Here is a 25,588-nt window from a genome sequence, read left to right as displayed (position 1 = left end):
AAAAGGACGTCGGCCCAACGGGAAAACGCCTGGTATGCCAGATGGCCAGTCCAGCCCTGCCTCACAGCAAAACATGTATTGCCTTCCTCATAAAACATCTGTAAAGCCGCTTTTATTTGTATATTTTGAAACTTGTATTTTTCACATCCATGTTTTGCCAGCTAGCAGTCTTCTTCTTCTCTTCCTTTTGCTAGTGGGTTAAGTGCCGGGATGCATCACCCGCATGCTCCTGCACATTTAGGTGCATGTTCACGCTAGAAAACATTTCTCCCTCGCGCAACTAGCGGTCAAAAACTCCTTGGGGATTCAAGGTGAAACTGTCAAATATGGCATTGGGCTTCAACACAGAGTGCAAGCTGTCACTATCTAAATTTAATATTATTGTCCCTTCTTTTTCCTCTTCCTCCTGTAAACGTTTAAAATGAAACACAAAAGAACAAAAAACAATTTCAAGGTTTTCTAGATTTCTAGACACACACACACACACACAAACACACACATAGTGAGATTACATACCGCCAAGACAAATATAACAGGTCCCACAAAGGCCCAGATGGTGTCAGTCTTCACATTGAGCCAGCAGTGATCATCTGCCTTGTACTCATCCACTGATACCGCCAATGTAACACCAACTATTAGAACAGGTAGTCCTGAAAAACAATTGGATTAGAAGACAATGAACTGTGATAGTGTTGTGACAACACAATAATCAGCATGTTTAAAATACATATTTATGGAACAGGCTAGTTGGTCTGTCCTGTTTTCTCAGTCTATTTAGTCTGAAGGAAATATTCGGCACATCTGCTTGGGAGAGCTGAGAGAACCCCGTAATATCGTGTGTTTGTGGTGATTATACTGTACAAACACTGTTCTCGACGACATAACACACTCGCAGATGGATTTGGGAACATGAACAGCGGCAGCTGCAGGATGTTTTAAAAAAAAAAAACTGGGTTAAGGTTGTAGTACAGCAAAACATGACATCACATCACATCCACCACATAATGTTTAACCCAGTGAGACCTGACCGATTTTACTGTCTTTCAGAGGCTGCAGGTTCAGTTTTAGAGCTAGGGTGAAGGTACAGATATCATTATGAAACTATAAAAACCTAAGGAATCCATGGTAACAACTATGTCATACTAGCTTGTCAGAAAGGAAGCTAAATAACGCTCCAAAGTTAGGCAACATTTTGGCGAGGAAAAACTGGCATGGCCATTTTCAAAGGGGTCCCTTGACCTCTGACCTTAAGAAATGTGAATGAAAATGGGTTCTATTGGTACCCACGAGTCTCCCCTTTACAGACATGCCCACTTTAGGATAATTACATGCAGTTTTGGGGTAAAAAATATGCATTATTTTTGCAATAAATTGGGTATGATTTGAAAGCTGAGACTCTTGTGGATCCAATGAGCCCAACTGTATTCATGTGTGATGATGTTAGTCCCCTTATTAGCCACTTCATTGTAGTGAGACCATTTTTTTAAACTTGACCCCTGTTGTGACTTCTAGGATAATCAAAGAGGATGTATGGAGGTATATTGATAATAATAGGATTTGTGAGCAGTTTGCGGAACAGACGTACTCGCCATTCAATCGCCGAAAAATGCAGTTCCAGCAGAAATCTCCAAATGTTGAAGGTTTTTGATACCAAATCACAGCGTGGCTTTTTCTATGGTGTTCCTGGAGGTCTTGGTGTCTTAATGTGGTAATTTGGAGGGATTATTGATAATTTTTATCAATTCTCGAGTGGTAAAAAATGGTTAAATTTAACAATTTAAATCTATGTAACGAATGGTATTAATCCAAAAATTGATGCAACAACTTATGAGACATAATAGAGCATTGGAATGACCATCATATACTTCTATCACCATGTTCTAAGTCCTTATACGCTTTCACAATTTATTTTAATTAATTAATTAATAATTAATGTTTATTTCTGATTTATGACTAGAACAAGTTGAAACAGTGCTGAGCTGCATCTCAAATTGATTTTCAGGTTCCCATGAGCTTTCAGATGATGTACATCACTTATATGTGACATCTACTGATGCACAGTTTTTATATAAAGCATGGGTTATTTATTAATAAGATGGCCAAGATGCTATGAGGCCCTGAAACGGACAACATGTTGTAAGTATCAGACATGTCAAAAAATACAACACAATAATACATCAATAAATAATATTGTTACTCAGGTGAATAAATAGTGCACAACCTGTGTTTTGGTATTCATTATTAATATAATACCTGTCTATTAGTTTAGGTCGGAAAAAAAAAAGTCCAAATTTGACATTTCACACTTTTGACAAGCCACTGTCACATTTCATGTGACAGTGGCTTTCTTATTATTTCACTTCCCAAAAGGAATGAATCAATAGAGGTACTATTGAACAATTGCAGACCGGTGAAGCTGGCTGCCTGTGTCCTCCTCACCCTGTGTGTCTCCACATGAACTCTCCCTATCATCTGTCAGAGAGAGAGAGAGAGAGAGAGAGAGAGAGAGAGAGAGAGAGAAGGCAGCAAAATGCCCCGTTCCTCCAGCAGCCAAGCCTGGCAAAGTAAATGCCACCCTCACAACTCAGGTCATTTATGGCTAAACACACACAAGGGAGATTATTGCTATTCCTTCAAACTAACTGCGCTGTAGCACTTTAGACACATGTTGTTGTTTTTTTGTTCTACATTCTATTAAAAGTTTTCTTCTGTGCTTATTGTTGTTCTTAATCCTGATTTGACAAAAAAAACTATATCGCAAAGATTGGAACTTGTTGATATGTTATCACCTAAATTCTGCACAAACAGTGAGAGAAACAAAGTTAGTAAGTATCTGATGTTTGAACATCCATCAGTCCATCCATTATCTGTGCCCGCTTATCCCATTCAGGGTCGCGGGGAGGGGCTGGAGCCAATCTCAGCCGATGTTTGAACAATCAAGCAAATAGATGCATATTTGTTTTTAAGTGTAAATTGTGACAGCCACATTTCGCCGACGGTTCGGTTTGTACGTCACTTAACAGTTCCGTTATACGCTTCGGTTTTGCTTCCTCAGTGAATATATTTTCAGCAGTTTTTTTGAAAGTTACACATTATGGATTTCTGCCGGGAGAGAGATCCAAAGAGTGGGGACTGGCACACTGATTCACTGCATAAAGACACAGTCAGTGCAACAACAACTGCACCAAATTTAGCTGCAGTCTGATTTAGCTGTCTATAACATGGCTCTCAAATAGGTTTATAGATTAAGAAATTTGACATTAAAGAAAATTTGGTAAATAAATGTGTGAAATCAAATCAGAGACATTACATAACAATATAATTATCTAGAGATATATTAAGATCATTGTTCTCTTCATCTGTATCGCATTATCAATCTTTTAATTTTATTTTATTCACCCTTATTTATCCAGGGAAGTTTTACAGAGAAGAAGCCTCTCTTTTTCAGCATCACATTCACACAGTTACACACATTCACACCTGGAAGCTGTCCAGTGCAACCACAGTCGGATCTGCTGGAGCAGCTCCACTGGAGCGGTTGGGGCTAAGGGCCTTGCTCAAGGGCATCTCAGTGGTGGTAATGAGGGAGGGGCAAGTGCTGCTTTTCGCTTTCTCCACCCAAATTTCCAGGGGGATTGAACTGACGACCTTCCGGTCACAAGCTCGCTTCTCTAATAAACTTTAGGTGCGCCACTGCCCTCAATCTCATCATCCATAGGTAATAAACTTAATAAACTTAATTTGGTATTCTGGGAAAATCACCAGGGATAGGGACTGTTGTGATGATGTCATGATGCAGGATCATAGTGAGCAGGATCCTGACTATGTAAATCACAATCAGTTAGGTGATACATTGTGGTAGTGACTTTGAATATTGAATTCATGCAGTCCCTCTCCATCCAAATCAGGTCATAAATCAAACTCCAACTTGACACTTGTCACTGAAGGGAGATGAGAGTTTACCCCAGCCGATGATGTAGTAGAGCTTCATCCTGCGGTCCTCGCTGATGTTGACGGACACGACTTTGCTCCAGAGCAGCAGGCCCTCCACCAGCATCCAGGAGAAGGAGGCCATGAAGAAGAGGTGGAGTAGTGCAGTCACCACGAAGCACGCTACCTATACAGGATTAAAAAATATACAAAGATGGTCTGTGGGCTACAACTAAACAGCAACATCCCTGGGATGGAAGTGGTTTTATTATTATTTGAAACGGTATTTCATCAGTAGTGGAGCAAAAATGTTCAATTTTGTCCTGAGAAATCAGTGTCCAACACATACTGTAGAGGTTATCAGTAGATTTCATGACAATCTTGATATTTATACTGAATTGAAAAAAAAAATCAAAGATGTGGGTGGCATTTTAAAGGTGGCATAGTAGGAGTTGGTGGCATCTCGTTGTGAGGTTGCAGATTGCAACAAACTGAAACTTCTCCCGTGTGCTTGTGTAGGAGAACTACAGTGGCCGACGCAAAAACTTGAAAACGCGAGTGGCCCTATCCAGAGCCAGTGATTGGTTTGTCCATTCTGGGCTACTGTAGAAACTGTCATGATATCACTTTGGCAGTCTAGTGTTTCCTTTTGTTTCTTCTGTTTCCCTGCCCTTTTGTCTCCTGTGTGTTTTTCCCTGGTTTGTCTAGTCTGTCAGTGTGTTGGGAGGTGTGGCCTTCCTCCTCCTCCTCCTCCTTCTCCTGGGAAGGTACTGCTGGAGCAGCTGACAGCAGTCAACCAATCATCACACACACCTGCAGTATATCTACCCCGGTCTTCCTGCCAGTCATTGCCAGATCGTTCTGTCGCCCTCAGTGGTACTAAACTAAATCAGGCTCCCTAGTATTTTGCTCTTGACTTTGCTGTTGCTCTTGTTTTGGATTGTTTGGACTCACCTCGTTTTTGCTCTGTGCTCAGGTCTGTTCACCTGCCAGCTGTGGCTGCTTCCAACCTGCCTGCTCACTCCTGCACTCTGCTCCTCCTCAACCTGGAACCCTGCTTTAGTTAATTCCTGCCTATTCACTCTCCGACGCCATTCCACCGCTCGGAGCTTTTGTGGATTCACCTGTTCCTCCGGAAGGATTTCTGGACACCCCCTCCCCGTGCCCCCCGTTCCGTGTATTAAGTATTGACTTTGTTACTGCATGTTTCGGACCACCAGGAACCCCAGCCCTGTTCATTGAACATTTATTATTTGTGTAAATAAATTATCTTTGTTCACCTTAAAAGAATCGAGTCTGTGTCTGCATTTGAGTTCAAGCTATTGTTGAAAAGCCAGAACATAACAGAAACAATGAGAGGACCCGTTCTGTACGTAGATATAAACGATTCATTCTAAGGTAACAAAAACACAACAATTCTTATTTTCTTACTTTTCTTTGTGTTTTTTTCGCTGTTGTATCTTTTACAGAAGCCTGTATGAGAAAATTCTAAAGTTATACAGTACTACTCAAGGACTAAACACGGCAGTGTTTTGCATAAATTTGTACATCAGTGTGTTGTTGCTGCTTTGAAAGATTAATTCAAATGCTGCATGTGTGTATCATTTTGTTGCAAAAATTGCCATTTTGAAAAAGGATTGTTTGGTTCTGATTGCAGTTTCTTTTAGAAATAAAAGTGAGATGTTTATCTCGAAGTGTTGTGTCTTATTTGGATTGTGTAGAGTTTTGAGACAATGAGAAAAAGTGTGAAAGCAAATGCAAAAAAAAAAAAATTGTGACTGAAATCCGTACAAGTACATTACGTCAAGATTGTACAGTACCTGAGTAAATGTACTTAGTTACATTAAGATGGTCTTTAAAGCATTTTTTGCTGAAAACAGACGCCTACTGAAGCCTGAAACAAGATTGAGAGCGGTGAGAGTGAACCACAACAGTAAGTGTGGGTGAGTATTGTATAATAACTAGGGCTGTCAACGTTAACGTGATAACGCGTTAACGCAAATTCATTTTAACGCCACTGATTTCTTTAACGCATTAACGCAACTTGCATTATTGATCTCACGTAGGTTGTAGTGGGCTCAGTTTTAAAGCTAGTGGCATCATATGAAACTAGAAAATCTAAGGAGTCCGTCTGTACCAACCATGTCATACTAGCTTGTCAGCAAAAAGGCTAAATGACGCTCCAAACTTACGCTAAATTTTGGCGAGGAAAAACTGTCATGGCCATTTTCAAAGGGGTCCCTTGACCTCTGACCTCAAGATATGGGAATGAAAATGGGTTATATGGGTACCCACACATCTCCTGTCTGCCTGTTGGGCTTTGTGCATAACTTTTTATGCTAAATGCAGTACCTGTGAGGGTTTCTGGACAATATTTGTCATTGTTGACATTTTGAACAGATAGAAAATGTGTGATTAATTTGTAATTAATCGCAATTAAATATTTGTAATCACCTCCAGTTATGACTTGTGTCTGCATTGTGCTTTGTTTTATACTGCGGCTGAGACATTTGATTGTCTACGAGCACATTTTTATTTTGTAATGAATGTAGAAAGATTCCTTTTCTGATTATTTTGTGAATATTCCACCTGCTGTAACACACTTCAAATGTACAGATATGTCATAAGTTGAGTCTCACCTCATTAGCAGATGCCCAGTCGCTGCACATCAACAGCAGCTCAGCGATTCCCAGAGCAACAATCAGGTTCTTATGGACGGTGGTACGGTCTGATTTAGGGACACTGCGCAGGTACACACACACACACACACACGCATGCATGCGAACACACAGCATACAATATTTGAGTGAAGGCCTCACAGTAGTTTTGAGTATTTTTCAAAAACGGTTCGCTGTGTTTTTCTTTTTTTTTCTTCCTTCCATTTATCAATGTGAATCTGGGAGGGTTTTATGAAATGCTTTTCACCCTCTGTGCTTTACAGAGTGCACTCTGTGATGTTTCTGACTCACCCCACAGCGATGAAGAGGATGAAGGTGAAGAGGAGGCCACACAGAGACACTCCACAGCCGATGAACGTCAGCACCTGCAGAGCTTTTTCGTTCTCCGGGCTCCTCTGACACACACACACACACACACGCGCACACACACACACACACACATAGAGCATGAGCTGTAAATAGCAGGATATACAATAGATGAAAGCCTACATAAAATACACAGTGATAATTAGAGAGAGTATAATAATGTTACCTGGACTTCATAAACCTGCAGCAGCAACGCAAAATTGGTGGTGTGGTTGCAGTAGCACACAGTGTATCCATATTGTTTGGACACTACTTCACAGCCTTTGGTATTCCACCACCCACCAGCCTCCGGACTAGTTAGACACAACAGCACATACTTACATATCTACATACACACAGGGATAGAAAAGAATGAAAATATGCTCCTATCTAAAGCTTTTGCAGCATTTTTCACATTTCTTTTGGCGAAACACGTAAGATAACTATGATATTACAGAGGAACAGGAGACCTCCAAATTTACCAAGCTTTTTTAAAAACGTTCCATTGGTACTTACGTGAGATCAAAATCCCAGAAGGCGCACACTGGATCATACACAGTACCAGTGGGATTCTGTAATACGTATAAAATACATAATGAATATGATATTTAAATAAGAAAAAAAATGGTGGAGATTTGAGAGATGTTTGCTAACCTGTACTCTGTGCTGGAGCTGGAAGCGAACTGCTGTGCTGACCGGCTGGTCGTCTCCCAGCACTGTGGTGGATATGACAGAGGAGCCCAGGACGGTGCCCAAATACCTGGTTATGAAACAAATTCACACATTATAGCAGTGGTGGAGAGGAGGTTGTGTTGCTCTGGGTCTATCTATTTGGCATGGAGAGGAGGTTGTGTTGCTTGGGCTCTATCTATCTGGCGTGGAGAGGAGGTTGTGTTGCTCGGGCTCTATCTATCTGGCGTGGAGAGGAGGTTGTGTTGCTCGGGCTCTATCTATTTGGCATGGAGAGGAGGTTGTGTTGCTCGGGCTCTATCTATCTGGCGTGGAGAGGAGGTTGTGTTGCTCGGGCTCTATCTATCTGGCGTGGAGAGGAGGTTGTGTTGCTCTGACTCTACATATCTGGCGTGGAGAGGAGGTCGGGTTGCTAAGGCTCTATCTGGTTGACGTGGAGAGGAGGTCGTGTTGCTCTGGCTCTACCTGTTTGGCCACGCCTGGAAGCTGCTTGACATTTGTGTGACAAATTTGTGATTTGTGATTTTGGGCTATACAAATAAAATTGACTTGACTTGACTCGACATAAAAAGCAAGCTACGACAATAAATGGAAGAACATGAAAAGAAAAAAAAACGTGTTCATTTTATTTGCAAGTTAATTAGCTGGTAATTCTTTGCACACATTTGTGTGTTCAATGTAAAAACACTGTCAATAAGCTAATTTTTTTCCAGTAAAGAAAAGGCTAAGGGAACCTGAATTTAAAATAAATAATATGTAATATTTGAAATGGGTTCCCAAAATGATCCCTGTACATATGATGCACTGCTACGCTTCTAGCTATAACGTTAACAGTACTGTTAACTTTGCCGTCAGTCCGTCACACACACGCTCCCTCTCGGTCTCTGTCTGTCTCTCTCTCTCTCTCAACCGTACATCAACACTCACTGACGTTAAGAACACAACCTAGTTCTTCCTTAAAGGATTTCACTACTCGTTTAACACATTTTAGTTTAAAAAAACATCTTAAAGATACATTATTCCTGATGCTTAGGCCCGACAGGGAGTCAATTTAGGCCCGCTGGACTTGCAATACACTGGCGGAAACCCTGACCAAACTTTCTGTTCATGCAGCTATAACAGCATGTGTCATCTTAGGAATTCACCTCATCAAATAGAAATGGTCAAATAGAAATGATGGAAAAGCATCATAAACCACCAAACATAATTCAGTGATTTAACATACAGACATATTGACTGAAAAAATGAACTTGGCTGATTAAGTTTCCACACTTTTTAATTGAACTGAACTCAGGGTGATGAATCAGCATCATTTTATGATGTCTGGATGTTGGCAAGTATGCTAATCAACCATACTTATTCATCATTGACCATGATTATTGACTTGCCTTTCCATCTATGAATGCTTTAAAATTGTGAATTTGGCTGCTGAACTTATTAAACAAAATTCCTTTTTGGGTTGAGGAGTGATGACCCCTGACCCCTGCGGTGGGTAATGTCACATAAGGCCGACTCATAAAATGCACCGACTTCATATACGATACCGAATCTCACTCTAAACTAAATTGAAAACTTGGCAGCCCTGACTGTGGACCGTTGTCTGAGCAGACATATACTGACATGTCAAACACAGGTCGAACTAATAAAATGAATTATAGGCTGCATGACATTTATGCTAGCTCATTAGCATGACTTACTGGCACAGCTAAGTGGAAAGGAGCCATCGTTAAAGGGGACATGTCATGAAAAACTCACATTTTCAGTGCTTGTGCAGATACATTTGGGTATCTGGAGTGCCTACTAACCCACAAACTGTGAATTAAGACAACCCAATGCGGGCTGCCTAGATCAGAAAACATGTGATTCAACAAGCCGTTCAGATTTGGCCCCCCCTTCCTATGTCACACGCAGGCTCATTAGAATATATAACCTGCGGCTTGAGAACTACCTTTCGCAAAGGGGCACCGTATTTTTTTCGCAGGCCAATCAGAGCAGACTGAGCTTTATCGGGAGGGAGGCTTAAAGAGACAGGCGCTAAAACGCACCATTTCAGACAGAGGGTGAATACAGGTATATTCAGACAGACAGCATACAGTATGTCCCCTTTAAGCATATTCGATATCTGTGCTTTATCTGTGATAACAAATAGGTAAGGAGGTGGATTAAACTCTATTCCTGTAACATGTAGTGTCTGATTCTAGACGACAAAAATGTGGGGACAAAAGTGTTGGGCGTACTCATTATTTTGGTGGAAAAAACACTTTTCAGCATGAAAATATTTCTTATTCAGTAGCCCACAAGTAATTTGCAAGCTGTACCGCAATATCTGGCGTACAAAAAAAAACATGCTATACTGTGATGTGTGTGAATGTACAGTAGAAAATGTCATGAAAGAAAAACAAAAAGCATTAATTTCCAGCTCCACTTGAGCTTGTATATTACCTCTGACTGCCATCCGTGACGGTAGGAACCATGGTGATGTTCTCCTCAGGATTGAAAAGAGGCCGCAGAGAGCCGTACCACGTGTTGACCAACGTGAGCTTAAGGAAGCCTGCGCATTCAACACAACAGCAAGATGAGGCTTTTCTTCAGCTTGCAACAGACTGCCAAATAAAACTACTAAGAGAGATGTAGTTCATTTAGGATCACTTATTGTTCAAGATGAAATGGTTGCTTCAAAACCCAACAATGAGCCTCCATCTGCACTTCACTGCAAGACCTTGGGAGCGTAAGTGAATGCATGCTACACATTCACAAGTTTGTCGTTCATTTGCGAGACTTGGGTTAATAAAATGCATCTTCTTTCTTTGCAAACACTCATTGATTTGACTGTGAATAAGTGATTGCTTTCAGTGCGGAGGAAGATGATTGGTTCCTGTGGCATTTTACCTACCGTTGTTATGGAGATCCTGTATCTTCTGTTGGGGGACTGAAATACAGTCGAGGTTGGTGTATTTCTCCGTCTCAGGCCCACAGAAGCTCGATCCTCTGGATCCTTCCTGCAGCCTCTGCTGCTGCACCTCCACTTCTGAATAAGACAGGACAACAAAGAGCAAAGTTCAATTTCTCTTCATAAAAGAGCCTTAAGAAAGAGTATACTGTCTTTAGTTACGCCATTAAGAAATTTCCTTAGATAAATGATGTTTCATTAGTCTAGTATAAATACATTTTGATGGTGTAAGAAATTATGAATTGTAGATCCTAAAAAATTTGCAAAAAAAAATAAAAGTTTTGGGTCAGATCATATTTACTTTACAACATGTTTTCTCATGTTATATTTAACAAAATGTTCCGTGCTTATTACCATACATTTTTAAAAAACACATTATACAGTAATGGTTTGAATTTCAATCACGTTTGATTAATCTGAGCTGGAACAGTGTTACCATGGCAACTTTAGCATATTTCTGCTGGGTTTTAAGAAGTCAGTCACTTTAATTCATCTCAGGAATCTACTTGATGTTTTTCTTACTATGTCCTTTAGTAACAATGACCGGTAAGGAGGTATGGGAAATTGGACACCTTAAAAGAAAAATTGAGGTTTTGGAAGTTCCATTGACAAATCTTTACAGCTCTCCACCTCCCACCGGAGCTCCGACTACAGGTCGAAGGAGGCAGCCGGATCTGGGTCTGTCTGCGTCGGGCTGGCCGCTGCCGGAGGCCCCGCTGGAGTCTGAGCTGAAAGAGTTTCTGGTGAACCTGCATGATTTTGTCTGATTTTGTGAGGAATCTGATTCGATGGCACCGATGACAAGCATTAAGAACAAGGCAAAAGTGAGCATGGCTCACATACCCCCCACCCCACCATATTTGCCCACTCCCATGTTGAAAAGAGTATTAATACTTGACACATCTCCCTTTAAGGTACATTTTCAACAGATACAAATTATTAATTTGCAATTAATCACAATTAACTATGGCCAATCATGCAATCATGATTAAATATTTTAATCGATTGGCAGCCCTAGTATATATATATATAGAGAGAGAGAGAGAGAGAGAGAGAGAGAGAGAGAGAGAGAGAGAATGAATGGGAGCTGATCATTGGCAGCCCTAGTATATATATATATATATATAGAGAGAGAGAGAGAGAGAGAGAGAGAGAGACAGAGAGACAGAGAGAGAGAGAGACAGAGAGAGAGAGAGAGAGAGAGAGAGAGAGAGAGAATGAATGGGAGCTGATCATTGGCAGCCCTAGTATATATATATATATATAGAGAGAGAGAGAGAGAGAGAGAGAGAGAGACAGAGAGAGAGAGAGACAGAGAGACAGAGAGAGAGAGAGACAGAGAGAGAGAGAGAGAGAGAGAGAGAGAGAGAGAGAATGAATGGGAGCTGATCATATTATCCATGAAACATCTGTTGTTTCCCACTCTGTTACTGTGTGATTATTCTGTTACTGTTGGGTAATGGACCATTATCTTCTTCTTAAAGGTCAACTTTTCATCTGGCATCTTCAGTGCAGCCAGTTTTCTAAAGGACCTTCTTGATGGACTCAGACCTGGCACAAATGTGTCATCCCTTTTATCAAAATTCCTTTGCTATAATTTGTTTCACGTTTTCACATGTCAGTGTGTGCGCGTGACTCACTGATGTTGGGTCTGTGAATGCTCAGGTGATCAGTCTCCGCCATCAAGCGAGGGCTCAAGCTGGTCACCATCCGGTCAATACTCTTGACCACATCCATGGGGCCGTTCACCACCTAAAACACACACAGAGCAAAGGCAGCAGCAACGCTCATCCTCTCTGCCCCGATGAGCACGGCCGTCAAAGCCAAAGAGGAAGGCCTACATTTCAAAATGACCATTCAAATGCCGCACAATGAGGAAAATGCTTTCAGCGATAACTGTTTGCCAGAGTCTATGCACAGTTTGGCTGAAGAGGGCACACACAGTTCAATAGATTGGCCTATAATGATGGGTACAATCGTGGATGTTGCCATTGTCTGTTTTGTAACCCCTCCTTCTGAATTCAATATGCCCATCTAAGAGCTGAGCCTTAGAGACAGAGCTGGGAGCAGAGCGAGGGAGGTTTGTGGATGAGTACAGCCACAGTTTTTCAGAGTGCTGTTCATCCATTGAGTCTGGGCTGAGGTGGCCTTGGAGCGCTGAGAGGCCTGGGGGAAGGGAGCCAAGCGCTGAGAGAAACACAACACTTGTCATAAGGCAACCTCATCAAGTTGCACACATCAATAGTGCCGAGGCAGAAGTGACAAAAAAAAGACTCGATTGAGAGAACGCGATGTACCAACTGTGAACTGGGTGAGAGCACGGTTTCCTTTCTGAATTATGTTCTGATATCAGAAATTCACAATATGAAAATTGTATGATACAGCTTTTTGTGTCAATCAAGACGTATGGAGGATGCTGTAGCATTTGTCAGCTCTGTTTCTGCCATTCTTGTGGTAACTTCACAGGTGCTGATGATGAGCTGTTATAATAGTGTAATCTATAGAAGCACACTGCCCTCTAGTGCTTTAGAGCAGAGATAGCATCTATCTATCTATCTATCTATCTATCTATCTATCTATCTATCTATCTATCTATCTATCAATCTATCCTAATCTATCTATTCTAATCTATCTAATAATAATAATTGAAATAACTTCAACTTGGTTATGAATTGTAGGATATTTATGAGTACAATTATCCAAACAATGCAGAACATGGACATTTTAATTCACAGACCATTACATTACATTCTGAGGTGACAATTGGGTATGGGAGGTAATAAAGGCCAAATACCAAATTAGAATAATATTACTATGGCTAAATAATATCCTGAAACAAAGAGAGAAGGGAGTATAATACAAGTAAAAATGATTAACAGGTAGAACACATGAGTCCTGGAACAGTATACCCAAAATTATTTAGAATTTTGAAAATGTCAGAAATGGATTCAGCATCCTCAATAAACCCCCAAACCTCTCTCTCTCTCTCTCTGCAATTTCAAAATATATTCCTTAGTATATATATATATAAAAGCTAAAGACCCTATTTCCTGTAAATCTAATAATGCCTGAAAATTGAATAAGATCTTCACTCAACCTAATCAAAAATGTAATAAAACCCAATAACAAAATAACTTGCCAAATAATGTACTAAAATGTCTCATAATGTATGATAATGATAATGTAATACTATATGTTCATTTTCAGTCCAGTCCAGAGTTCTACATTTTGTGTTTTAATAATTTAAGAATGTTATATACTTTGGATTTGAAATGAAAGACTGACTATAAGGTTAAAGTGCAGACTTTGAGCACCATACAGCCATATGCACACATGGGCAGAAACTCATAGACATGCAACAACATCCTGGTCTTCACCCCGTCATTATCTCTGCATGTACAATTGAGTAAAATTCAAAAACCTTCTACTTGTATGTTTTTCTCAGTCGGTTTGGTACATTTTTCTATTCATGCATAACATTTTCAAAACAGTAGCTGTGTTTCCATTCAATTGTCAAGCGAATTTTAAGCGAACTTTTGAAATGTTACAAAAAAGAAATGTCCATTAGGTGAGTTTCCATCAACCTGTTTGGAACAAATAAACTCGGCTACAGCGTAGTTTGGTCAGAAGTTGGCGCTATAGGCTACGCATGGCTGTAATCCGCCAGTAAACAGAGTAGAAGAAGAAGAAGTAGCGAACTGGAAACAAAACAAGTCACCTTGGCACATCCAACCATCTATGAGAAAAATATGGAGAAAGGTCTTCAGGAATTTGTTTCATATGGGCAAGTTTTAATTGTTCTTTCATGTCAGCTAGTATTGGCCATGTTTCATGCTGTCTGAAGACGAAGACGAGCATTCGCACGTTATGGGAATAACCGAGAAGATGCTGACAGCACAAACAGCTGAGTTAAATGTTCGCTAGTACAGAATTTGTTTGGCTAAGGCGTTTCCATGATCCATTTAGCGCATCAACTCTTTTTTGACAAAGGCAAGCGAACGTAAAAACTTTTTTTGTATTTTCCACTCAATTTTGCCATTTCAATAAAGCTTTTCTAAAGCAATACTTTAAAAAAAAAAATCTGAATGGAAACACGGCTAGTACGTGCATTTCTCGTAAAACAATTAGTACAAACAGCACCACATTGCTGGATTACCTGCAAAAGCCCCTAACTTAAAGCTCAAAGCTCAAAGTCCTGAGTTTCCCTCTCAAAAATAAATATTGAGGTCAACAAACATGTCAGTGCTATCCTTGTGTCATTGGTTTCAAACACTATAGTCAAGATGCTTAGTCATGTTGTCAATATAACAGTGTACTCTATTAATATTTTCAGGCTTTGATGACAATGATATAAAAGTCACAAGGCCACACTTTTCCTGCTTGGCGTATACCAATTTCAACAATACAGAGTTACACATCAACCTACTATATGTGGGAGATTGATTGCAAGAGACTGGACAGGTATCATATTTGCAAATTGCTTATGATGTGCACGCATGTGACAAGAAGATGTGGATGTTGAACAAGTAGTTTTGAGAATTTCAATTCTAATCTGAGAAATGTACCAAAGCAACTGAGAAAAACTGTAAGTATCATCGATAACATTCGGCCACTAGATGTTGCATTCTCTCTCCCCCATTCCATTGCATTAACTTCAAAACAAGTTGTTGCCAGTTCATTGCATAACCTGCATATTTTATGGTTGAGTGGAGCGAAACTCAGTGACGAATCCATCGTAGTAAAGTAATGAAGTCATTTTGCAACATGTAGCTATAAGCCTACATCAGGTGCGTGTGTGAGACTAGGCAGTGTTGCTGTGTATGTGCTACCTCTTTGATGGCCTGCCACTTGAGGGCGTTGTCTTCACTGATGATACTGTCGGCCACACTGATGAAGTGCTGGCTGAGCTCCTGGATGGTGTCCTGGCTGTGGTTGGTGGCATCGGTGAGTGGCTGTGTGGGGGTGTCGGCGGCCAGAGAGAGCAGCTGGATGAGGGACACCATGTCCGTTGGCTGCAGTCCCTCCTGCTCTGTGTCCTCCAGGGCCTGGACAGAGATGTCCAGCAGGGCAGACGCCTGGGCCAGGCTGCTCAGCCCTGACGGCTGCTGCCCCAGCACTGCCTGGGGGGGGTGGAGACAGAGACACTGGGTTCAACAGAGCTATGGGACGTCTATTTTTATTTCAGTTTCATTACGAACATTAGGGAGTGCTCCACCTATATCTGATACGATGGATATCATTTTTTTTTCTGCTTGGGTGCATAATAAACTGAATTATTTGGCCTAACCAAAATATTGGTATCGGCATCATAGAAACCTGTATCAAACACCCATGAAAATACATGTCAGACTTACAATTGAATTATTTATTAATGTAGAATGGTGTAGAACTAAACAAAGGAAAATCAATCAATCAATAAAGAATGAAAATGTAATTTTCCACCCTAAATACACCTTACAGTAAAACACTCTCTGGCTTAATTGAAGACAACTCTATGTTAGGCATGGTTAACAGGCTAAGAAGTCATTTGACAGCAAAAGGTTTGGAAGGAACGTAGTCAAATCTTTAAAGGAGTGGGGAAAAGAAAGGGAAGTTATGCTACATGAAGATGTATGGGGTTGTCTACCTGGGTTTTGTTGGAAAGCTTCATCAGATGGTTCATAAACGCCGTGGGCTGGGAGCTCTGAGAGTCTCTCATCTGCTTCATCTTCAGGTAACGCTCTGTGCCAAAAACAATGTTGACATCAGTGCGGATGAAGTAATGGCAACATGCTCTGCTGCTCAAAGAACTCATCCTTCAGCTGGAAGAGTTCAACTCTGAGCCTGCTGAAGCGTCCAGGATAAAACACTGAACTCTCTGACCTCCCTGTCAACAGGGGGGATATCCCTCAAGTATTAGTTACAGCAGGTAAATGTTGTATACTCTTAATCTTATCAGTCACTCGAGTGGTTACCGTCAGTAACAGGTCAACACTGTACTGAAATGACACATTAAATGCTTCACATCATGTACTGAATGTAAACATCTCCCTTTTCAGATTGCCAGTTTACTTTATGTCACTGCATGAAGAGGTTTTCATATGCATAGCCTGTAGACCCTTATTATAGCCGACATAAAAACATATGCGTGCAATATTTCAAACATTGTGGAACATTTTAAAAATTGTGTCCATTTCCAATAAAACCTGGAGCTTCAGAACTAAACGATTTCAGGTCTATAGCACTTGCCTCCATCCTTTGTAAATGTATGGAGAGAGTTCTAAGCAGAAACATGACATCTCCTGTAGCTGCTTAGACCACCTATACAGCTTTCATATAAAAGTCCGAGGGGCACAGATGATGCGACTGTAACCTTGGTTAACAACCTAACAAAGCATCTACAAGTCTCCACTCACTATGCCGGAGTACTTTTCATTGATTTTACCTCTGCAAATACATATTCTTCTGCAGAGACTTGTGCAGGAGCACCACAGGGGACAATCTTATCACCGCTGCTTTTCTATGTTACCACAAACAAGGTCAAGATGGATCATGTTCATTTTAGTTTATTTAAATATGCTGATGACATGGTTCTGGTTGCCCTAATGCAGAAAGGGGATACTGAGAAAGAGTTTATATTTTAATCATGTGTGTCAACTCTTCAGAACTGGTACTTAACTAGCTCCTTAGAAATAAATGCGCATCTTCGGATTTGAGTTCGACTTCAACTTTGGTGAATTTTCAGACGAGGCTCTCGCTTGCATTCGCGCATGTGTGACCGTGCCACGCGGTCACTTGTTAAACCAAAACACCGGCGGGGTCTATGGTTGCAAGCTAATTAGATGTGTTGACACTGGACTGAGGACACAATCAAAAATCCAGCGCCCATTTAAATGAATTTGCATATATATGCGAGCATTTGTATGCTCGTAATTTCTTGCTGGTGTAATGTTACACACTAGGTTTCTCCACCAAATACATGTCTATATCTGGCCACTAAATATTAGACCACTACGTAATGTATTCTACCCACTCAGTGATAGCACACAGATCTGAAAAGTCAATTTGTTTAGGTTCCATTTGCGATCGTTGGTGGTTAATGCTCCCTGCATAGCTTGACAAGCCATTGCATTCCACCGTGCTTCTGTTGGCAAACAGAAGCCATGTTCGTCAGCAAGTGTTCAATGATCACGAACACTTGTTCGTCATCATTGTTTGCAAACTGTAAAAGGGTCTATTGTGTTACAGCAGTATTATAAATAAGCAATCATGTCACTGAATCCTCTATTACTGTAAGTCAATGTTATTTATTTATTTATCTTACTAACATATTTAACATACAAGGAGAAGACTAAACTATTGTAAGAAACAACCGTTATAGCAAAATGTCAACTTATTTGTCCTCAAAACATTATTAGTTATGTATTAACGTCATCTGATGAAAAAAAACAAAACAAAACAGATTATTATTATTTTAGGAAAGTTACAGTTCAGTTGCATATTGTGTAAAACGAAAATAGACAAAGACACGAGGAGATCTGTGTCTGCTGCATTTGTGTCTGTCTCCTTCAAAATGACTGACAGAGTGCACCTACCCCCCCTGATAGTATGTGATACTTTAAAGTAGCACCCATGGCAAACATTTCATTTATCTATTGTAGTTTATCTATTAAAACTGTATAGGGGTACCTTTGACGGAAAAGTAGCCTATACCTCTGGGGTCTGCGGGGACCCTATAGTTGGTATAGGGTGAGGGGGAGGAAAAGGGGGTATAAACAGGGCTGTAGCTAATATTGAGCATCACAGGTGTATATGTACAGTATATATGATTATGACAGAAACTGGCTGGTAAAAAATAGAAATGCCATGTAAACCTCTGTAGGCTATGTGCACTAACTTTCTGATTATATTTGTGTCTTCACTTATTTGTGTCTTATCTTTGACTGATGTTCAATTCTAGTATCTTTTCAGAAGAAATAACATATGAATAAAGATTAAATGTTTTTTTTTTTTTTTCAAACTGAAAAACATTGTTCTCCTGGCTACAGCCCTTGGTAGAATTTTGTGAAATGACCTGGTTTCTGATATGAATCAACTCTAATGTTCTCGCTGCATTGGTAGATTCAACATTAAAGTGAATGTTTGAAATCTCAGTTTTTTGTCTAATCAATCCCATCACTTCATGCAGGCTATACGCCACCATTACCCCTCATATTCTGTCATTAACAATAACGATTAGAAGACAAACCCTGAGCTGTTGTTGTGGACAGTGTACAGTATGAGGCTCACCTCTGCTGCTCCTGCAGATGAACGACAGTGGATCAGAGCAGTCCGTCAGGCCGAACAGTGGGAGCTGATCTGACCAGCCCTGCAGCGTCCTGCAGCCCTGAAGCTCCATCTGCTGGTGCACTGCTGCTCACACATTTCATATGATCACACATTCACACACACACACACACAGTGACACACAAACAGACGAGAGACAGCTTGAGTATGTGTAAATGTCTGAATGAGATAAATATAAGATAACTAAGAGCTAAAAACTCTTCAAGCATGAATTGTAAAAAAAAAAAACTGATTGCATGGATCTTGTAAGAGGAAAAGGAACTTAGACAGTGGGGGAGTTATTGTTCACCACTGCATGGAGCTCTGTTCTTCCCCCCCAAGCTGCCCCCGCACTGCTGGAGCTGTGGGAATCCCCTCCATCCATCGCTCTCTCCCTCTCTCCCTGCCTCACTGCCCTTCCTTCTGTCAGTCAGTCAGTCAGCTTAATGTGTTTCTAGAGGTGTCCTCATCTCAGACTGTTCGGTCTCACACTGTCTGGTTTAACAGGCCTCTTTAGGGAGGAATTCATCCTACTATACACACACTGTGATATTAACATGTAGTGTCGTCAGAGGTCAGAAATGTACCACGAGATCACAGAGTACTGCACACCACAGTCACAGATAGACCCAACTTCTTTTTATGATGGTTTGTGAAAAAAATATACTGAAGTGGAAGATACAGTATGATGAATGACTGATGTGTGATGAGGAGATCGACTTTTAGTTTACAGTAAAGCAGGGTGAGTGGGGGCACAGTCATATTTTGGTTTCTTCGATCTTTGAGATTGAGAAAACATTTGCTATGAAGCATTTTTTGGTAATTTGACTACTTAGTAATGGACAAAAACTCACACAAACTCACAAGAAGTTTGCTTAATGGACAGTTTTGGTAAAGTTACACTCTCAGTTAGAGATTCTGGTGGAATTAGAATTGCTTTCATATACAAGCATGACGCAAAGACACATTATGAGCATCAATAAAGACTGGAATTAAAGCAAAAAATGCTATCAGTTATGATAATGTACTCACAAAAGAAATTGCTGAGATCTGGAACGACATTGCTACAACAAAGTCCATTAGAGTGCTACAGGAATGAGTCCTAAAACCCGGGAATGAGTTAACACTAGGACTTCCGGTTCCCTCAATCTTGCTGGCTAAGTGAGACCAATAAACGTCATCACATCGACCCGTCCGCCTTTACAGCTTCGTTGTGTATACTCATGTTCATGCAACCGTGGTATAGTTTGTTTATAGCAAAACGGCGATTGCATTCCCGCTTCAAAAATCATAGAGGTGGTGTTCAGTTGTGGAGATTATCTTGCTGAACAAAACGTTTAAGTATCATAAACTTGTATTTGGCGACCCTAATAAAATCTCCTGCGACCCACCTGTGGGTCCCGACCCAGTCTTTGGGAATGACTGTTTTATTACAACCGAACGCTGAACAACGCCGAAGAATCAACACAGTGGTAGCGACCTGTAACTCAAAGCGGCCACATCTTAATTATGCATAAATTTAAGCCTTAATAGAATTTAAACCGGTGAGTTTAAAAAAATTCACCCCACCCCCATACAGTTGTCATGAACGGGAAAATTATCTATAGAAACCAAAACAGTTTTTTGTACCAGGCTGTAAACATGTCTATGGGGATTGAGTCGCTTTTGGAGCCAGCCTCAAGTGACCGTTTGAGGAACTGCCATTCTTGGCACTGCTGCGCTGGCTTCATTTTCCAGCCTCAGAGGTTGACGCTTGGTTCCAATGCAATGCTTTGGCAAGAAAGATGCAGTGCCGGCCAGCAAAAAAGTTTAGCCTGGCTCAACTTTCAACACAGTTCCTGAAACATGCCCCCAACCAATGAAGCCCCTTGCATTTTTCAAACAAGGGTTTTACTCGGTCTGAAGAGTCACTTACCGGATGTCCTGCCCCTCACCTACAGAGACATTAGTTATATCCTCCATATTCAGACACAGGGAGATTGAATACAACAGAAACATTTGGTGGACCCCTTGGAAAGGGTCAGTCCTATATAGTCAAGACCATGATGAAATGCTGCCTTGAAAGAGACAGCCCCTAAAATGGGACTCAGCACATACATAATGTGATCTTACCTGGGCAAAACAGAAGGACCTGCACCTCTTTGACCACTGGGTGGCTGCTTAGGTGGTCAAGATTCCAACTGAAAAGCACTTCCTGGGTCATGGGTGTACATGCGTTGAGGGCATGGACATGCCTTGTTTCCAGGGACATATTCCAAACATTCAGGTCAGTGATATTTCCAAAAAAGGGCTCTGTGAAATTCCCTCCGAACGAATCTTGGTCCTGACCCAGAATGAGTATACCATCTCCATAGATATTCCTAGAAGTGTCTGTGCCTGAGCCCGTGTCCTTCCTGTCCCCGTCCACATAGATAGCCCATTGGCCGCTGCTCTGGCGCCACGTGACACAGATGTGATGCCAAGCTCCGTCGTTAGGGAAGGACGCCTTGTACGGCAGGTGCTTCCCGTGGATGATGAGCGCCAGAAGAATGCGTCCCTGCATGTCCACTTGGCCTCGTAGCTGGAACTCATTGGTAAAGACGGGTGCGGCGTAGGAAAAGATGGTGGACACGTCGTTCCACTCCGGGTTCCACTGGACTCGAACGCACACGCTGACGGACGACAGGGTGGGAAAGGACATGTTGACACGAGTAAAGCTCTCACGGGATTCCTTTGGGAAGTTTAGAGCTGAGAATTGTGAATCTAAACAAGAGCAGAAGAAGAGTTCATTGATCAAATTGTACGTTTTTTATTTTGTATTTCGTAACTTGCTTTATAAGATTGCAGGTCCCACTGATTGCACTCACACTGTTTGGAGAGGGCCACAGGCTTGGAGGCTGCTTTGCTGGGATCCCTGACCCAGATCGGCAAGCGATGTCCAGTCTGGCGAAGTAGCTCCGAGGCTGCCTCCCGGTCCTCTGACTGTTCAAGGGTGACAAGGGAGCTGAACTGGCCTCTGCAGAATCTGTCGGCCCCGGAGAAGGCCAGTGAGTCATTGACCAGCTGGAAGGCCCAGTGAGAAGTTAGATGGACCAGTCTGGATTGTTCTGGAGAGTCAGACACAGAAACAATCACAACAAGCATGAATGAAAAAATAATGAGGCATCAATCGAATACATATTTAATGATTTTTCTCGATGGATCGAGTGGATGGACAAGAGAAGCCAGTAATAAGGATTAATACTGCTGGCCACTAAATGCCCACTAAAAGTGATTAACGGTCTCACCATGTGAATCCCCCACTCTGTCTGGCCCAGCATGTGTTGGCTCACTCTTACATAACACCTACAGGAGAAAAAAGTCATTTACTTTATTATTTTAACAGTTGCTGTGCAGAATTTGTCTGTAATTCAAAAGTTTGAAAATAGAATCCGTCGTTGTTGTAATATTCAAAAGTTGATATACTGAGTAGCATTTTCAAATAAAACAACGAAAACTTAATTCAAGTTAAAAATTAAACTATTTGCATGGCACAAATATAATATTATGTAGTATAGAATGGGTATTACCACAAATGAGAAGAGTATGAGTCCAGTATGCAGGGCTCCAGTCATCTCTAAGCCAGTGTAGTCTCCAGCTGAAGTAAACCACTGGTCTTATCTAGAAAATAATATTTCCGCTGGATCCAGACGTACTTCAGTCACAAAGTGAATACAAGACCTTGTTAGTGTGTCACTCTTCAACAGGTAGTTTTCAAAAATTCTGGAGTTAATGTCCTGATTCATTGTTGCACTCTCCCCATTTTCCCCTAAAGCAGCAGACAGTCTCTTTGAGTAATCTGGGAACGAACTCCATTGTGTGGTATGATCAAACCCAAATCTGGTCCAGACTCCTCATCCAGTACCTCGGCTTCAATATCCAGCATATCCGATAGAGTTTCTGGTCTCCTGACTGGGAGAGAGCCAGCGATCCCAGTGCGTCTGTCCAAGAGTCCCAGTCTGTCTCCTGCGCCTCCCTTCAGACCCTCAACCCCTCCCTCCCTCTTTAGTACCCTGAAGCCATCTGCCTTTGTCATGCAAATGCAGTAATTTTTTAAAAGAACCCTACTTACGCAAGCAGTGTCAAGCGTTTGGCACAGAGAGTGCAGCGGGGCGGCAGACATTTTTACCACACAGCCCTTCTTTATGCCTTCTATATGACTCTCTAAAGTTAATTAAAACATCTGTTTTATTGTTGTACTTCACAGTCAATAAAAGATTAGTTCTACTCATGTAACCATTGTATAGTAAATCGTAAAGTTTGTCCGTTTTGGATGGCTTTCATCCGGTGATTTTGTCCAACATGCTTGAAAAGCTTTTGTATGCATTTTGACATCAAATGCATCTGCATCCACAATACACCTGTCGCATGCTTTTCACAGGCATTTGCAGATCAACAGATTGATGACTAAGTAATTGTATAGGTTACAGAGTTAAACACTGGATCCCAAATCTACATTTGGGCAAAAGAGAAAGAAGTTAATGTGGGACAAGCATTTTGCAAACACCAGCCTGACTGAAACACAGGGAGGTCACCTATCCATCACTAATATACATATCATGACTCTTCAATTTAGACACAGCATGAGTTATTTGGTTATTTTTCTGGTTTGGTTATCATTTCTATCAGGTATTTTATTTTTATTAGCCTATATTTTAAGTGGAGGTACATTTAAATTTAGCACACTCTGAGGAATGTTAACAATGAGAGAAGGACCACTCACTGTTTAACAACCTGGTCAAAGGACAGTGCCACTACTCTTAAACCACCACAGTCTTTGTATAAACGAACACTCAAAATACATGGTAAGAAATCGGTATACATTCTCATTATTGTCCAATATTTAAAAAATACAATGTGTTGAGTTGGGAAAACATGATTAAACATGCAAATGTTTGTTTGCTTGTCTGCTACCCCAACCTTTGCTTCACATTGTTCTCCTCCCATCGCCAGCTTCATGCATCCCTGAACACACAGACGTTCTATATTGTAATGACTGTAATGTGTAGAAAGAAGTTAGATGACATCTAGCAAATTATATATTTAAATGGTGTAAGTGCCACAGAGTAATTTGTCATATGATTTGTCAATCATAACAATTTGTTTTGTTTTAAATTAGAAGAAAATTACAACTAAAGTCCTTAACTACAGTTGAACAGTTTACAAGCACTGCGTGTGTTTAGGAAGTAAAGATGTCCATGCACACCGTTATGTCAGCAGAGTTACAGAAGTCGCAGCTTGTTTGAACTGCTGTCCGTGTTGTTGGACGAAAACTGAACATCATTACACATCACAACTTATTTTGTCATTTTACTCGGGAGATCTTTGCAAGAAACAACTGCATGCCAAAAACTCACAGCACTCGATATCAGACAGTCAGCTGCAGCAGAAGTTGATGTTTGCAAGCAGAAACAGTTCTGAAACATCAGGGTTCCCTCCAAACCCTCAGGTCTGTACACAAACACACTGACACTGGAACCATTTTTTGGAAAGTTGTTCTTCCAACTGTGGTGTGTTTAACTCGATGTGCTTTAAGTCGTAAAGTGGAAACAATGTGGACGCTACAAAGAAGATGTGCTGTATTTTATTGATTCAAAAACACGTTAGCTGTTTTTGAGTTGTTCTAATCTGAGGGGGCGTTCCCGTGAATTTTCCCAGTCGGGAACCCATTTTTCTGATTGAGATAGTTTCAAAGATTGAGAAAGTTTGTTGAGATCAGTTGAGGAAATACCAAGCACCGCCCACCAGCCAAAGCAAACGTTCTCATTTTGCAGATAAATAGTACACTACACGATGTTTCTGAAAACATTTTACACGAGAAATAGGCATTATAGTGACAGAATATTAGTTAATATTTGATCAGCGATGCCTTTAGTTTGACCATTTGATCGGAGTTCACGAGTGATTGACAGCTGCATACGCTCAATGAACAGCCAATAGGAATGCTCTCTGTCTGAAATGACCAGTGATTGGCCAAAGATTTTTTGAAGCCTCAAAACAGAGCCATGAGGAGGTGCAGAAGTCTAGTTTTCTCCCATAACACTTGAAATACAATATGCTGAAAGGTTGTTATGACATTTTTGCCCAATGATGCCAAAAACATTCTGCCTACCATCACTTTAACATGAACAACTTGCCTAGTGTGACTTTACACACCTGTCTAGACAGACTCACACACAGACACTGCTGTAGCCTACTTGAGAGTAAGACTGTTGGAGTAAAGCCTTAACATCCCTAATGCCCCGAATCCAGTGATCCAGACAAAGACTGATTGAGACAAAGCCAGCCATTGGTATTCCACCCAGGTATCTACTCTCAGTGAGAAAAACTGGACCATAGCCCATATCAACAAAGGCTCCTCCAGAGTGAGACTCCTGGACTTCGCTCTCCCTTGTGCCCCCCTCTCCGGTCGCCTGTTCATCTAACTGAACAAGAACTTTCTCTTTCAGTTACACCGGAGTGAGCTCCTTGTCAGCAAACAGATACATTGGTCTGACCATGTTACACATTTTAAAGAGTGTCCGCAAGAGAATGTTACTCCAAATAATCATCCAACTCAACTTGACTGCAAACGAGAGAGCACGAAACCAGATACCACACTGCTGTGTCATCACCAAGTAAAAACAATTAAAGGTTAATATAACTTATAACCACCACATTAAAAGATGCCACC

General features: G+C 41.0%; 1 protein-coding gene across 4 annotated transcripts in view; it reads right to left on the bottom strand.

Annotated features, from left to right (window-relative positions):
* Positions 1-22,871, bottom strand: part of adgrd2 (adhesion G protein-coupled receptor D2) — a 36,869-nt gene extending 13,998 nt beyond the window's left edge. For all 4 annotated transcript variants that reach the window (XR_005207984.1, XM_037778927.1, XM_037778928.1 and 1 more), the window contains exons 1-17: positions 22,446-22,871; positions 22,164-22,221; positions 21,744-21,983; positions 21,010-21,639; positions 18,862-18,984; positions 16,220-16,314; positions 15,423-15,713; positions 12,234-12,345; positions 10,537-10,671; positions 10,086-10,194; positions 7,608-7,713; positions 7,470-7,525; positions 7,141-7,267; positions 6,900-7,003; positions 6,570-6,672; positions 3,964-4,117; positions 517-650 (exon numbers count right to left, since the gene is read on the bottom strand). Coding sequence is in view for 3 of the 4 variants with exons in the window: in XM_037778927.1 (XP_037634855.1) it covers positions 517-650; positions 3,964-4,117; positions 6,570-6,672; positions 6,900-7,003; positions 7,141-7,267; positions 7,470-7,525; positions 7,608-7,713; positions 10,086-10,194; positions 10,537-10,671; positions 12,234-12,345; positions 15,423-15,713; positions 16,220-16,314; positions 18,862-18,984; positions 21,010-21,639; positions 21,744-21,983; positions 22,164-22,221; positions 22,446-22,490 (2,622 nt within the window). In the remaining variant the exon portion in view is untranslated. The remainder of the gene's footprint in view (positions 1-516; positions 651-3,963; positions 4,118-6,569; positions 6,673-6,899; positions 7,004-7,140; positions 7,268-7,469; positions 7,526-7,607; positions 7,714-10,085; positions 10,195-10,536; positions 10,672-12,233; positions 12,346-15,422; positions 15,714-16,219; positions 16,315-18,861; positions 18,985-21,009; positions 21,640-21,743; positions 21,984-22,163; positions 22,222-22,445) is intronic.
* Between the last annotated feature and the right edge of the window lie 2,717 nt (positions 22,872-25,588).

This window comes from Sebastes umbrosus, chromosome 8, assembly GCF_015220745.1.
Source record: "Sebastes umbrosus isolate fSebUmb1 chromosome 8, fSebUmb1.pri, whole genome shotgun sequence".
Lineage (NCBI taxonomy): Eukaryota > Metazoa > Chordata > Actinopteri > Perciformes > Sebastidae > Sebastes > Sebastes umbrosus.
Note: the sequence above shows the minus strand (reverse complement) of the source record. Positions and strands in the feature narration are given on the sequence as shown.